This window comes from Miniopterus schreibersii, assembly GCF_964146895.1.
Source record: "Miniopterus schreibersii genome assembly, chromosome: 9".
In the NCBI taxonomy this organism is placed as follows: domain Eukaryota; kingdom Metazoa; phylum Chordata; class Mammalia; order Chiroptera; family Miniopteridae; genus Miniopterus; species Miniopterus schreibersii.
In genome coordinates, this window is record NC_138118.1 from 518,531 (window position 1) to 531,894 (window position 13,364).

Below are 13,364 nucleotides of genomic sequence, written 5' to 3' on the forward strand. Positions count from 1 at the left end.
GCATCGCCAGGCGCATTGATGGCAGGGCGCAGAAGGGGAGCCTGGGAAGGTAGGGGGTGCGCATGGGGGCGGGGGGCTCGGGTGGGCAACCGAACGTCGGAGTGCCCAGTCCAGGGGCCAACTCGGACTCGCCCCAGGTCACCTGCCAATGGCTCTGGCTGGCAGGGCAGGGAAGGTCTGCCCGGAGGTCATTCCACTAGTGGGTCTAGGTGGGCGCCCACGGTGATCCGGTTGGTGGCAGCTCTTACTGGGCGCAAAGCTTAAGAAGGGGGCAGCTGTCCGAACCCACAACACCCCCAGGAGACATCCCAGGTTAGGCTGAGGACGTTGCCTCTCGGACTTCTCTTGTGCCACTCGGGGCACTCCAGGCCCGGGGGGGGGGGTGCAGCTGGGAGGAATAAGGGGGGGAAAGGACAGGGGTGAGCAGTCAGGATGGAGAGGCGCCAAAGTGTAGGCCTTTCCCTCCCAGACCATTTTGGGGTGCTCCTTGCCCTCTTAACTCGGGCCGGGAGCGCGCCTCTGTGCCTTGGGGTGTCCCAGTCAGAGGACCCTGGATAGACGCAGGGAAGAGCGTTGGAGGGGCAGGTGGGGCAGCGAGTGAGATCGCGGGGTCCTCTGAGCCCCCCGCCTGCCGGAGAAACGCCTCGGAGAGGCCCCCTCCACGCCCCGAAAGGAACCTGCGCTTTCTCTCCCCTCCCCCAGGCGAGGGGCCGCGCGCTGGCGGAAAGAAACTTCTGTCTCTGAGCTGTTTAGGGGGCACTTGGTCTCCTCCCGCAGGAACTACCTGTGCGGCTCCAGCCCGCGGCTCGGGCTTTAAGGAGCCTCGCTCGGCGGTCGGGCGACCTCGGGTTCCGGCCGGATCCTCGGCGGAATCCGCTTTCAGAGCCGGAGCGTCTCCCGCCCTTTTGTGTCCGCGGTGCGCAGAGCCCGCGGCGCTCCTCGCTGGACCTCCCGGGGGGGTCTCCGTCGCCGCCGCCAGGGCCCCCCACCCCCACTCGCGCACCCAGAGGGCCACGAGGAGCCCACCCTGCTCCCTCTGGGCGCCGCTGCCCCGGCCTCGCCCGCAGCCTGCTCGGGCTCCAGTGGCTAAATCCGCCGACAGCGGTCCCTCCTCGCCCCGGGACCTCCTCCCGCCCGGGGTCGGGGCTGGCGCGTCTAAGCGGCCTCCCCCAGCCAGCCTTCCCTGAATTTAGACGCGAGCCACAGTGCTAGGAGGTAAAGGTTTGTGTGCAGAGGGGAGTTCTAGCCACACAGGAGGAAACGCCCCCGCCCAGCTGAGTGCCCCCCACTTGGCTCTCGAAAAGGGGTGGCCTTGCTGGGCTAGAGCGGCAGAGGTGGGCAGCGCCGAGCCCGTGCGGCTCCGGGGACCCTGGGGGACGCGGCGTCGTTGGGGATATCGGTGCGCGCCCCAGGCAGTCGCGCTCTGGCGGCTGGGGAGGCCCGGCCGCGGCTTTGTCCGGGCGGGGAAGGGGCCGGAGGCTCCGCGCTGTGGATGCCCGCGGCTCCCCGGCACCTTCAACCCTTTGTGCGCGCGCCGCGGTCTGATCGTCGGACCTCTGTGGGATCTCAAAGAAGTCCGGGGGCGGGCCTGGGAGGTCGGGGAGCAGCGGCCCGGGGGCGGGGAGCGGCCGGGAACAGAGCCCAGAAGGCGCGAGGCTCCCCGGGCCGCGCTCCCGGGGGCGCCCAGGCGGCTCGCGACCCGCGACCTCGGCGGCGAGTCCTTAGGGCCCGCGCTCGCTCCGCGAGGCCGGGCGTCAGAAACCCCGACCCTGGGGGCTCGGGGGGCTGCGGGCGGCCTCCGTCCACGCGGCCGGGGGATGTGGGAGGCGCGTGTGTGCGCGGCAGGCCTTGGGGACCAGTGAGGTGCCAAAAACGCGGCCAGGGGCGGGCGCGCCGCGGGCACCCGCGCAGTTGGGGTCTGAGCGCCATGGAAACGCCGCCAGGGATCCGAAGGGCGGCTGGGGCTGGGGCTGGGCCTGCTCTGGGGCCCGTGCTTTTGGGGCTGTTCTTAGCTGGCCGCGCTCCGTTCTCCCCGAGACAATTTGCTGTTTATTAAGCTCTACTGAAAATCAGTTCACACGAAGGTTTTTTTCCCCCTTTTACACGTAAATACCTTACATCTCCCCTGATATTTTAAAACAGATTATTTCCCCAAAAGTGATGTTCTAGGAATGCTTACAGATGGCAAATAGACCATTTATTATCTTTTGTATGTTTACTTTTATGCCTATACCTGAAAAAAAAACACCTCAACAAATAGCCTATGTTAAAACTGTATCCTAACTATTTTCATTACAGTTTATATTTAAGAATAATTATTCCTTGGAGATTCTTTTCTTTTGCCCAGATAGGCTTTTTTTTTTTTTTTTTTGACTACTTGAATGGCAGATTAGCAAGTACAATTTCATCTGCAGACCAACAATAGCTTTCAGTCGCACAAAGGGCTTCTCCCACCCCGAATTCAGACCGCAGTGCCTCTTGCTCTGATAATAGCTTCTGAAAAGATTTTGTAATGCAGAGAATTAATACACGATTATTTCCGCCTGACTTCTCTCATTTATTAGAATTCTGTAGCGAATTCCAAATTAAAAATAGTTCAGTTAACAGCATTAAAAAATACTTTTAAAATATTTTAAGACAAACCCTCCTCCCATATTTTTTAAGTTGGTCATCCCCATAGACTGATAACTGTTTAAAAAATTTTTTTTTGACCAGCTTTAAAGTGATAGTATATTTTAGTAGATATATTTTAGTAAATTTAGCATGAAATTTCCAAATATTTCTAAGACGATTCATCTGGGAAACCAAAAAACAGACTTGTTATAGCAACTCATTAGCAGTTTCTAAAACTAATTTCTAAATGTTACCGGGGAAATGGGCTTCACGTTATAGTAGCTGTAAAAGTGCCGAGGAACACAGAATAAGACTGTTTGCAAATCAGATTCTTTAGAAATGATACAAACAAAACAGTCCATGATAGAAGTTTAATATTCATGAAATTGAATGCCTGTGTTCCTAAGTTTTTTTGATACAAGTATGTTTCAGAATTGAACTCAGTTGCTTAGATACTGAGTAGCTCTTGTTAACTGGCTACATGCGCAGCATTGGGAAGGGAAAATGCTACATTTTGCTACCTGTTAACAAATATTTGTTACCATAAAGTTTCTACTTTTTTGTGTGACTGCCTCAGTTCTCACAATCCGGTTTGGGTATAGAATGTTCTTTTCCCGTCTCTCTTCTTTTCTTTTAAACTTTTTACATGGACAGCTGACACTGTTTTTTGAAGATATTTTTCCATAAATGGCTCAGAAGATAATGTAAGGGGAGCTCATGTACCTTTCACTTATAAGCACAGATCAAAATAGTTTAAATAGGTCAGGACATTATCTGTAGATTCTAATCTCTAAGAGCAACTACAGGAATCATCTCTCTGGTCACATTTATTTCAATCACAGCTTTTGCAATACTTTATACTCTAAATTTGAGGAGCTGCAGGTGGAGATGGACGAGTGGAAGAGGCAAGCAAATTGTACTTCAGTTTACTCTCGAGATACATCGAACCTGATCTAAAGTTGACTCAATTATTCCTGATTGTCTCAGACGTCATACTTTTCCTGCATCTGAAAAACGGCATTAAGTGCTTGTCTGTGTGTCCCTCCACCCTGAGGTCCACAGACACCCCCTGCTCCCTGCGGGCCCTGCTTTTCCCAGGGGACTGCTTCCCCCCCCCCCAGACTTCCAGGGAGCACACTGCCGCTGTACAGGAGGTGTTCCACTTGTAAAAGACGCCTGACTGTAAATGTCAGAGTCATAAATATTTAAACATTATTTTCTTTCAATTTCAAGTCGAGACTGGCAAGATGCCTCTAATTAGTCGTGGGCCCTCTGCAAGGCTCAGCGACAGGAGGAGGTTCAGGAGAGCACCTGTGGTTTAAGTCGCGCAGCCTTGGGGAGCAGGGACCCGTGAGGGGAGGGGTCTTGGGCCCAGGGCCCACCCACATCACACATGGGCAGGAGTGTGGACCAAACTCACTTTTGGGCTGTTAGCAGACATTTCTTTCTCCTCAAGCTTCTAGTTAGTAGGAATTTGAAGTTTTGTAGGTTTTTTTAACTCCACGAAAATAAATAAAATAACGATAAAGTTATTTAAACCCAATCATTATGCCAAGAAGGGGAGTTCATGCTCTATTTTTTCCTTTTTAAGAAAAAAGAATTTCTGTAAATTTTTGTTCCTTCCGGGATTCAGGTCTGACTTACAGACAACAGTGCTTCCTCCCTCCTGACCTTCCATGCAGCCCTAGGTAGGACATTGGAACCATTGGGGGGAACCCCAGGGGAGACTTTTGGGGTCCCCCCTGAGTTGTCCCTGGACCACCCATTGGGACAGAGGGTTCCCAGTCCCGGCCTAGGTCATACTGGTGGAACCCAGCAGACTCCTCCTGTCCCTCACCCCAGGACTGCCCACCGTCACCAAATGTCCTGGCGCCCAGACCACCTCACCCCACCAGAGACCCAGTGTCTGAGGTCTCGGGGCCCCTCCCCTGGCTGAAGGAGGGGGCTCTTTGCGGGCGGGGCTGCAGGAGGTAAATGGTCCCACGCGGCCTGGGGACCATGGCCATCCCTTCTCTGCCAGGACAGCTCAGGCCAAGGCAGCGGGGAGCGGGGGAGACCATAGGAAATGGGACTCATCAGGGTGGGGTCTCCTCCGCTTCCCTCCCCTCCCTTCTCCTCAGGGAGCAACTTGGACCCAGCAGGGACTGGGCAGCTGGGCGGAGGGAGGAGGCCCGGCGGGGGGCCCGGAGCTCTTTGGGCAGCCACTCTTCTTGACATTTTTCTTTGACCTTTGAGTAAATTCCAAGCGCTCCGGTGAGGGGCAGCCGAGGAGGCTCCATTAAGCTCCCCGCGCGGCCGAGTGCACTGCGGGTCACGGTGACTGTCGGTTTCCCACGACGAGACCATCCGGCCCTCGCAGCGTCTCTCCAGCTGCCCTGCCTCCGGGAAGGAGCTTCGGCCTCGGGTGCGCGCCCGGCCCGGGGCGTCTCCTCCGTGCGGCTCCGGCGCTCAGGGCCGCCCACCGAGAGCCGAGCGACCACCGGCCCGCGTCGGGCCGCCGCGCGCCCACAGCGCCGCGTGGGGCCCGGCTCCCGGCCTTCGCCGCTCTCACGTGCGACCGTCCCTCGGGTGCGCAGTGATGCGTCCGACACACACCGGGCACTGCATGTCCCGGCGGAGCCGGGATGGTCGCCGAGCGCCTGTGAGCCTCCGGTCGCTGGGCAGGAAGGTTGGGGAAGTCGGTTCCCAGGCGCAGCCAGCCAGGGCGCGCGGGGGCCTCCGGTCGCCGGGGCGGGACCCTAGGTGGCAGCGCGGGGGCCTCCAGTTGCCCGCGCAGTGGCGGGATGGGGCGAAGTGCGGCCCCGCGGGCGGGACCGTGAGGGAACGGCGGGTGCCCCTTGCCCCCTCCATCCGCCGCGCTGCCTCCTTTGTTGTCGTTTGGCTCCGTCTGCCGAGGCTCCGCGGTCCCGCCGGGGGTTCGGACGGTGTGGGGGCGCAGGCCGTGATCCTGGAGACCGCCCCCCACCCCGGTGTCACTCGGGCCTCCCTCCGGGGGTGCAGGGGTGGCCCCATCCGCGAAATGCGACCCTCGGCGGAGGCCTCGAAGGTGCCCACCGGGAGCGCCCTGGGCCCGGGCTCCCCGCCTCGCGCTGCGGTCCCTCGCGCCGGCCAGCCGGGAGGGAATGGGGGCGCTTCCCTTCAACCCGCCGCCACCCGAGGGGCGCGACCCCCGGCGCCACGCGCGGCGGAGGAGCGGGCGCGGAGGCCTCTCGGCGTCTGGGGGTTTGGGCTGCGCCGGGCGCAGAGTGGGGACTGGGCACCGAGGGAGCGGAGGCGCGAGGGCGGGGGCCGCCGGCCGCCTTTGGGGTGGGTCCCGGGTGACTTATTTCTGGAAGCTGCTGTGTGGCCTGGAGGGAGGGGCGGGGATGGGGAGGGGTCTCCGGTGCTCCCTCCACGCCGAGGGCACCGCCACCCAGGCCCCGCGGCTCAGCGCGCTGCGCGCCCCCGCCCCCCGGGCCGCCCGCCCCGGCCCCCCCATCCCCCACTTCCCCCGTCCCCCGCCCCCCACCTCCCCCCGCCCGCAGGAACCTCGCGGTCCTCAGGCGGCGCATCCAGGCAAGAAAATCCAGCGTCTTTTCTCATTTAACCCGCGTTTTCATTAACTCAGTCCGGGCACCGGCTAATCCGCGGCGGCGAAGGCAAAAGGAGGCTAATTAATGACCAGCTTTTCCAGTCGGGACCGGCGGTAATTGCTGCGGCGCTTTGTGGTTCCGAGCCGGACGGGCGGCCCCACGCGAGGCCCGGAGCGCGGAGACCTCGGGCAGGAGGCCGAGCGCGGAGCAGACCGTGGAGAGACCGGGCGCGGGCGTGGGGGCCGTTGTTACCTCGCGGAACTGGGTGGCCGCCGGGGCGGGGCGGGCCGGGCATCCCGGTGCCGGTGCCCGCGGGGCGCGAGCGCTTTTCACGGTTGCTAATGCGCCTCGGGGCGCCGCCAACGAGGGCGCGCGCCAGGCCGGGTTTTGCGCGTGGAGACCAGAGAAAGGCACCGAAAGGACCCCCCACCCACCCCCAGAAAACAGGGAGAGTTTGAGGGCCTTGGCTCCTTACTTTTCCCGCCCCCAGAAGTGAGCTCCTGGGCCACTGGGTCCCCAAGGTCCTGCGGTCCCCTCCAGGGAAAGTGCCGAGGTGCTCGGTGCCCAGTCCAGCCGGCCAGTCCCGGGAGGGCGGCCCCCAGGCGGCCACCCCGGAAAATCCCCGTGAAACTCGCGACCAGCCCGCTCCCTGCTGCGCTGCGGGGGAGCCCCCCCCCCCGCCCCCCGGAAAGTGCCGCGCGCCCTGGGGCAGCCGGTCGCCCTCCCGCCTGTTGAAGAGGGACCGACGCCTGCTTTCACTGAAGGCGCCGGATGTCGGGTTCCTTAAGTTTGAAAGTGCCCACAATTAAGGGGGAAGAGGGATGCCTGTACCCCCTCCCTGGAACACTGCAGCCCTGTGCGGCTCCCGGCCCTCCTGGCATTTGTTGCTGTTAATCCTGACCCAGGGATACTTTTTCCACTGATTTTTAGAGAGAGTGGGAGAGAGGGAGAGACAGACGGAATCAAACCCGCCACCCTCCTGTCAGGTGCTGGGCCAGTGCCCTAACCACCGGGCCACACCGGCCAGGGCCCTCCTGGTGTTTTAATGCCAACACGGTGTTGTCTCCTGTTTTACATTTTAAGCTTTGTTTGAAAAGGGTGCTGTGCAGAGGCTCCTGGTTCCTTGGGTTCTAACCGGCCCCTCTCTCCTGCTCCACAGAAAAGCAAACTCAGGCTCCTGCCCCACCCGGCAGAGCAAGAGGACTCCACCAAGTTCGCGGTGCTCACCCTGCTGTCAGTGGCTGTCATCCTGGGTGTCCTCCTGGCTTCCGGCGTCATCTACTGCCTGCGGCACAACTCTCACCACCGGCTCAAGGAGAAGCTCTCCGGCCTCGGGGGTGACCCCGGCCCAGATGCCACCGCTGCCTACCAGGTAAAAAGACTTTTCTGTTACCTGTCCTCCGGGTTCTTAGCTGAACAGCCAAGTTAGGGACCTGGTGTCGGCCCCTCCCCGGCCCCAGCAGTGTCCGTTCTTCCTGGTCCCCGCTCCCCTCTGAGGACAGTTTAGGAGTTCTCCTTAGCACTCTTGTGAACACCCCCAACCTCAGTTGCCCTGCTCTGTGTCAGTCCGCGGCTGCTCTTGGACAGTCTCCCGTTAGCCGTGAGCGAGGTTTGCTCATTAGGAACGTGGAAGAAGCACAGTACGTGGATCGCAGGTTCTCTGTTGCTTCACTTGGCAACCACCCATGAAAACGCCAGAGCTGGGAGATGGATCAGTTGTGTGGACGTCTGAGGTTGTCCTTTAAATCACCGACGTCCTGGGTGTCTCGTATGAGAAGATCCTTGACCTGGTCCGTTGGCACCCTCTGCTCTTATTTGGATAAAGTGGAATCTAATGCTGGAAATGGAAAGCAAACCAAAGCTGTCTCCATGGGAACAGGCGTGCAGCTGTGTGCTGCGGATGCGGAAACATGACGGGCGCCAGCGAGGATGTGAGGAAGGCGGGGTCACACCGACTGGACATAAACAAATTCACGGCCATTCTGGAAGCTGTACCGCATCCACGCCCACGTTTAGTCATCCACGCCCACGTTTAGTCACTGCCACGTTTAGTCACGGCCACGTTCAATCATGTCCACGTCTAATCACGGCCACGCCCACACCTAATCATGTCCTGTGAGGAACTAAGCCTTTAGCATGAGCAGCGGCGCCAGCCCAGAATGTAGACAAGTTAGGGCATCTGATTTCTTTCCACATAAAATATCATTTCACTCCAGTATATTCCTCACTTGGGAGAGTAAAATAATTTACTTAATCATTGTTTTAAAAGTCTAATCAGGATACACTTGTCAAAGGTTTTCTCCCCCTGGACTAGCCTGTGTTTTCTCTAATCACGTGATTATGATGTGTAATAGGTCTTGTAAATAATGCATCATATTTTACAACCCTACACAAGTTAGTTATTATTATTCTATCATCAGAGTTCCATGCGGTGGGGGCCTTTCAAGTTTTTTCTAGAAAGTGCTCCCAACAACTGTCCTTCAAGGCGCCTCCGTGACTCCTCCGAGCCGCCCCGGCCCCATCCCCACAGGGAGCAGGATGAGCTCATAAAACCTCTATGCTCAAAAGAGACCAGGACTTAGCTTTCTTTCCTCATTTCAAGATTCTTGGTACTGTCTTTGAACGGGCAAAAACCTCTCCTTTTCCGGAGGGGGTCAGGGGCCTGGTCACCATGGTCTCTTTCTTACAAAGAAATGGCAACTTCAAATGTGTGGGAGATGGCATTTCAGTCACTGCGCATAGCTTTGCTTGAAAGCAAAAGAAAAAATCACGTTTGAAGGAGCCTGGAAAAAAAATGTCACTTAAACTACTAAGAATTTACCCAGAAATTCTACTGAGTGAGGCCATCCGTGGAGGGCGCCGGCCCTCTGGGCCACGTCTGAGCAGGACATAAATAAATTATCACACCCGCTCTCTCCTGTGGCAGGGAGACGGCCGATTTTAGAGAGCGTGGCATCCTTTGATACACTTTGAAATTCAAATATAAAATATTGATAGAGTGGAAAGCTCGGACTTGCATGCAGAAGTAGCTAATTTTGACCAAAATGCAGGTTGAAAATGCGTACTTAGAACTGAGTTTCTGATAATTAACGGGGGGGAAAAATCATCCCGGTGACAGCGCTAATTAATAGTATCTGTAATTAAAATCATGCCCTTCCAGCAGGAAAACTGTTTGAATTTCTCGGAGTGACCTTTACGAGATTCCCCTGGGGGCATGGTGGTTAAGTTGATATTGATTTTATAATGAGCTCTGGTTTGTTTATTAAGAACCTGTAATCCAGACAATAAATGAAATACGGGCGTTCCTTCAATCCAGATTCATAAAAAGAAAAAAAAATTTCCTTTAGAAATACCATCTAGGAAAATTTAGAAATGAAATTACTTAAAGGTTTTTCTGGCCAGCTTGGTTCTGAAACCGCTGTGAGGTGCCTTTTGGGAAACACTCCGACTGAGCGCGGAGGTTTGCCCCGTCAGCGAGGACTGTTTGCCGGGGAGAACGCGAAGGCGCCGAGCTGTTGTGTGGCTTCGATTTATTCCAGCTGAGCAGCGTCAGCAAACAAGGTCAGGGGTTTCTCGAGTTTGGGCTCTAAGTTGAGCTGAGTCATGTATCTCGTACAACACAGGGGTTGGGGCTCCGACCCCCGGAGGTCAAAAGTCCATGGATAACTTTCTACTCCCCCAGAACTTCAGTCGTCCTCAGTATCCACAGGGGTTTGGTTCAGGCCCCCCAATACCAATATCCACACATGCTCAAGTCCTTTATATAAAATGGCCTAAAACGGCCCATACAGCCAGCCCTCCACATCCACGATTCCCACACTCGAGTCAAAAATTCTCTTTCAAACCTGGCCGGGTAGCCCAGTTGCTTAGAGCATCGTCCCGATACGCCAGGGCTGGGGGTTCGATCCCGGGTCAGGGCGCATTCAAGAATCAACCAGTGATGCGTCGGAGCAGCGAGCCGAGGTTTCTCTCTCTCCCCCTCTCCCTTCCTCTCTCTCTAAAATCAATAAAAGCGTATCCTTGGGTGAGGATTTTTTTAAAAAATACTGTTTCCCACCCGTGGTTGGTTGTATGCGCAGATTTGAAACCCGGGGATATGGGGCCGACCGTCCAGATGTCTGAGTGGCCGGGCTCAGACCGTGTCGCTCAGGGGCAGCTGCAGCTGCACAGAGGGATGTTTCCATCTGTAAACAAAGCCCGTGTCCAGCAAGAACCGCGTCTCGTGCGCGGTCTCTGCAGCTGCCACTGAGACCCCTTCGAGTTTCAAAATGCCTCGGAGAGGTCTTCTCTTTAAATATTGGAAACCTAAAACCATCATTTCTGGAAAAGGTATCTTATTGCCTCGACGCTTTATTTCTTTTTAAGTCTTCGAGCGTCTGCGCTTTGCTAACTCTGACAGGAGTGAGGTTACGGAGGACCTCGTGCCTCATCGCCGGGCCACAGGGAACGTCGAACGCTCAGTATTCTGCTTTATTTCATGGGGACGCGACGGGATCGCTCAGTTCATTTTAAAGATGATGGTGTGAGCTGGGTTAGACGCGAGTGCCCTGGAGTGAGGGTGTCCTCGCTTACTGCCAGGATAGGAAGTGATTTTTTTTATTTTTATTTTTTCTAAAAACACCCAAGAATATTTTTTCCATTGATTTTCAGAGAGAGTGGAAGGGAGGGAAGGAGGGGAGAGAGAGAAAAACGGTGTGAGAGAGACAGCGACTGGGCCGGGGATCAAACCTGCAACCCAGGCACCTGCCCTTGACCGGGAATCGAACCCGGGGCCCTTCAGTCCGAGGGCTGATGCTCTAACCACTGAGCCCCACCAGCCAGGGTGAAGGCAAGTCTTTCTTGATAGACCCTGAGACTTTGACACTTAAGACGTCACCAGGTAACCTGTCAAAGTTTAATTTGTTCAAACTTGGAAGAGTTGGGTATATTAACTTTCTGAATAATTGAAGCCCATTTTTAAAGACCATTTTCTTAATGAAATACTGCCACCAAACTTTTCTCCATTGTTCTAGTGTTATTTTTTTCTCCTAAATATATAAAACATAATATGTTTAGATTAAATTTGTACTTCATTACCAAAAAGAGAATTTCTTTACTTCCTTTTATCCCCAAATTGGCAATGTCATGATAGATAGAGATCTAGATAAATATAGGTATAGATCAGATAGAGATATAGATGTAAGTGATATAGATTATAGATATAGATGATATAGGTATAGATATGGGTGATATAGATATGGATATAGATTAGCTATAAATACAGTTGACCCTTGAATAACAACCCCACTTTGAACTCCCAAAAACCTTAACAACCAATAGCCCACCAATGACCAGAAGCCTCACCGGTAACATAAACAATTGATTAAAAGATATTTTGTACGTTACGCGTGTTACACATGCTATTCTCACAATAAAATTAGCTAGAGAAGCCCGGCCGGCGTGGCTCAGCGGTTGAGCGTCAGCCTAGGACCCAGGAGATGGCGGTTCGATTCCCGGCCGGGGCACAGGCCGGGCTGTGGCTCGATCCCTGCTGGGAGGCAGCCGATGTTTCTCTCTCTCTCTCCCTTCCTCTCTCTGAAATCAGTGAAGATGTATTTTTTTAAAAAAAAGAAAAAGAAAAATAGCTAGAGAAGACAAAATGCTATTAAGAAAATCCTAAGGAAGGGAAAATAAATTTGCTGTATTTATTGAAAAAAATCCAGGTAGACGTGGGCCCTGCCATGGAAACCCGTGGTGCTGGGGGGTGGGCTGTCTGTGTGTACACACGTGTGCAGCTACGCGCTCACCAAGGGCAGCACACGGGCCGTGAGGAAGGGTGACGCTCGGCGCACCGTGCGGGTCACGCATGTTCCCGGGGGCGCCCGCTTCTGTGGCCGTGGTCAGGGGACCTGCAGGAGGAGGGTGTTAGGCGGTCGGGAGGCGCTCTCCCTCCTTCAGCGCCTGAGTGTTGCGTCCCCTGCTCCGAGGCTTTGATCGCCTGGGGGCAGCATGTTCCCTGCCCCGCCCGCCTCCCGCCCCGCCCCGGACGAGGGCACAGGCTCCTGAGGAATCTCCAGCAGTTCTCTCTCTTTTTTTTCAGTCCTCACCTGAGGATGTTTTCTCCTTTGCTTTTCAGAGAGAGAGGAAGGGAGAGAGAGAGAGAAACATCGATGTGAGAGAGACATCAACTGATTGCCTCCCGCACCTGCTCCCACCTGGGGCCGGGATGGAGCCTGCAGCCCAGATATGTGCCCTTGGCCAGAACCAAACCCGGGGCCCTCAGTCCGCAGGCCGACACTCCAACCACTGAGCAAACCAGCCAGGGCTTTTTCTTTAATGTTTTATTATTTACTTTTATTAAATTTATTGGGGTGACATTGGTTAATAGGATCACACAGGTTCCAGGTGTGGGTTTCTGTGTTACCCGATCTGTGCGTTGCACCGTGCTCACCACCCAAAGCCAAACCATCTTCCGTCACCACAGATTAGGTCCCCTCCAAGCTGTTCTCTTTTGACGGTTTATTTCCCAATAGCCATCAGTCTCCTTGTTACCTGGAGGCCGCTGGGTCCAGACACGGGGAAAGCAGGCATCCGGGGGGAGGGACCGCCTGTCAGCAGCCGCCAGGCGCACATTCCGCTGGCGAGTGGTTATCAACGTCGCGACCATGTGCGTGGGGGATGCTGACGGGGCCCCCGACTCCGGCCGGTGCACCAGTGAGCCGGGCGCCCCTGGCTCCCTACTGCCAGGGGGGGCCAGCTGGGCTCCCACAGACAGGACGCGTCACAACTCGGCTCGTTCCCCCGGCTCTGAATTAAGGGACCCGCTCTTTCTAGATGGGCGGTGTAGTGACCGGTCACGGACATGGGGACCGGGCAGCATGTTCGCGGTTTGTGTGGGAAGCTGTGGTGTTTCCTCCGGTTTGCGTGACCGCCCCCCCAATTCTGAAGTCGCCCTTCCTTTCCGTCAGCAGCAGATCTCAGAATGGCTTCTCTTTGCTTCATATTTAACCTTTCAGGCCAAAGTCTTTTCTTTTGCAAACATCCAGGGAGCAAATCTATCCTTCAGAAATGGAAGGGTGGCCCTGGCCGGTGTGCTCGGTGGTTAGAGCATCCACCCAGGGACCATAGGGTTGTGGGTTCGATTTCCGGTCAAGGGCACGTACCTGAGTTGCAGGTCGACCCCCGGCCCGGTCGGGGCAC

General features: G+C 56.0%; 1 protein-coding gene across 1 annotated transcript in view; it reads left to right on the plus strand.

The window, feature by feature from the left end:
* The window catches only part of PTPRN2 (protein tyrosine phosphatase receptor type N2), a 331,806-nt gene that overhangs the window by 254,558 nt on the left and 63,884 nt on the right, over positions 1 to 13,364 (plus strand). The window contains exon 13 of the mRNA XM_081146812.1: positions 7,345 to 7,557. Coding sequence (XP_081002938.1) covers positions 7,345 to 7,557 — 213 coding nt within the window. The remainder of the gene's footprint in view (positions 1 to 7,344; positions 7,558 to 13,364) is intronic.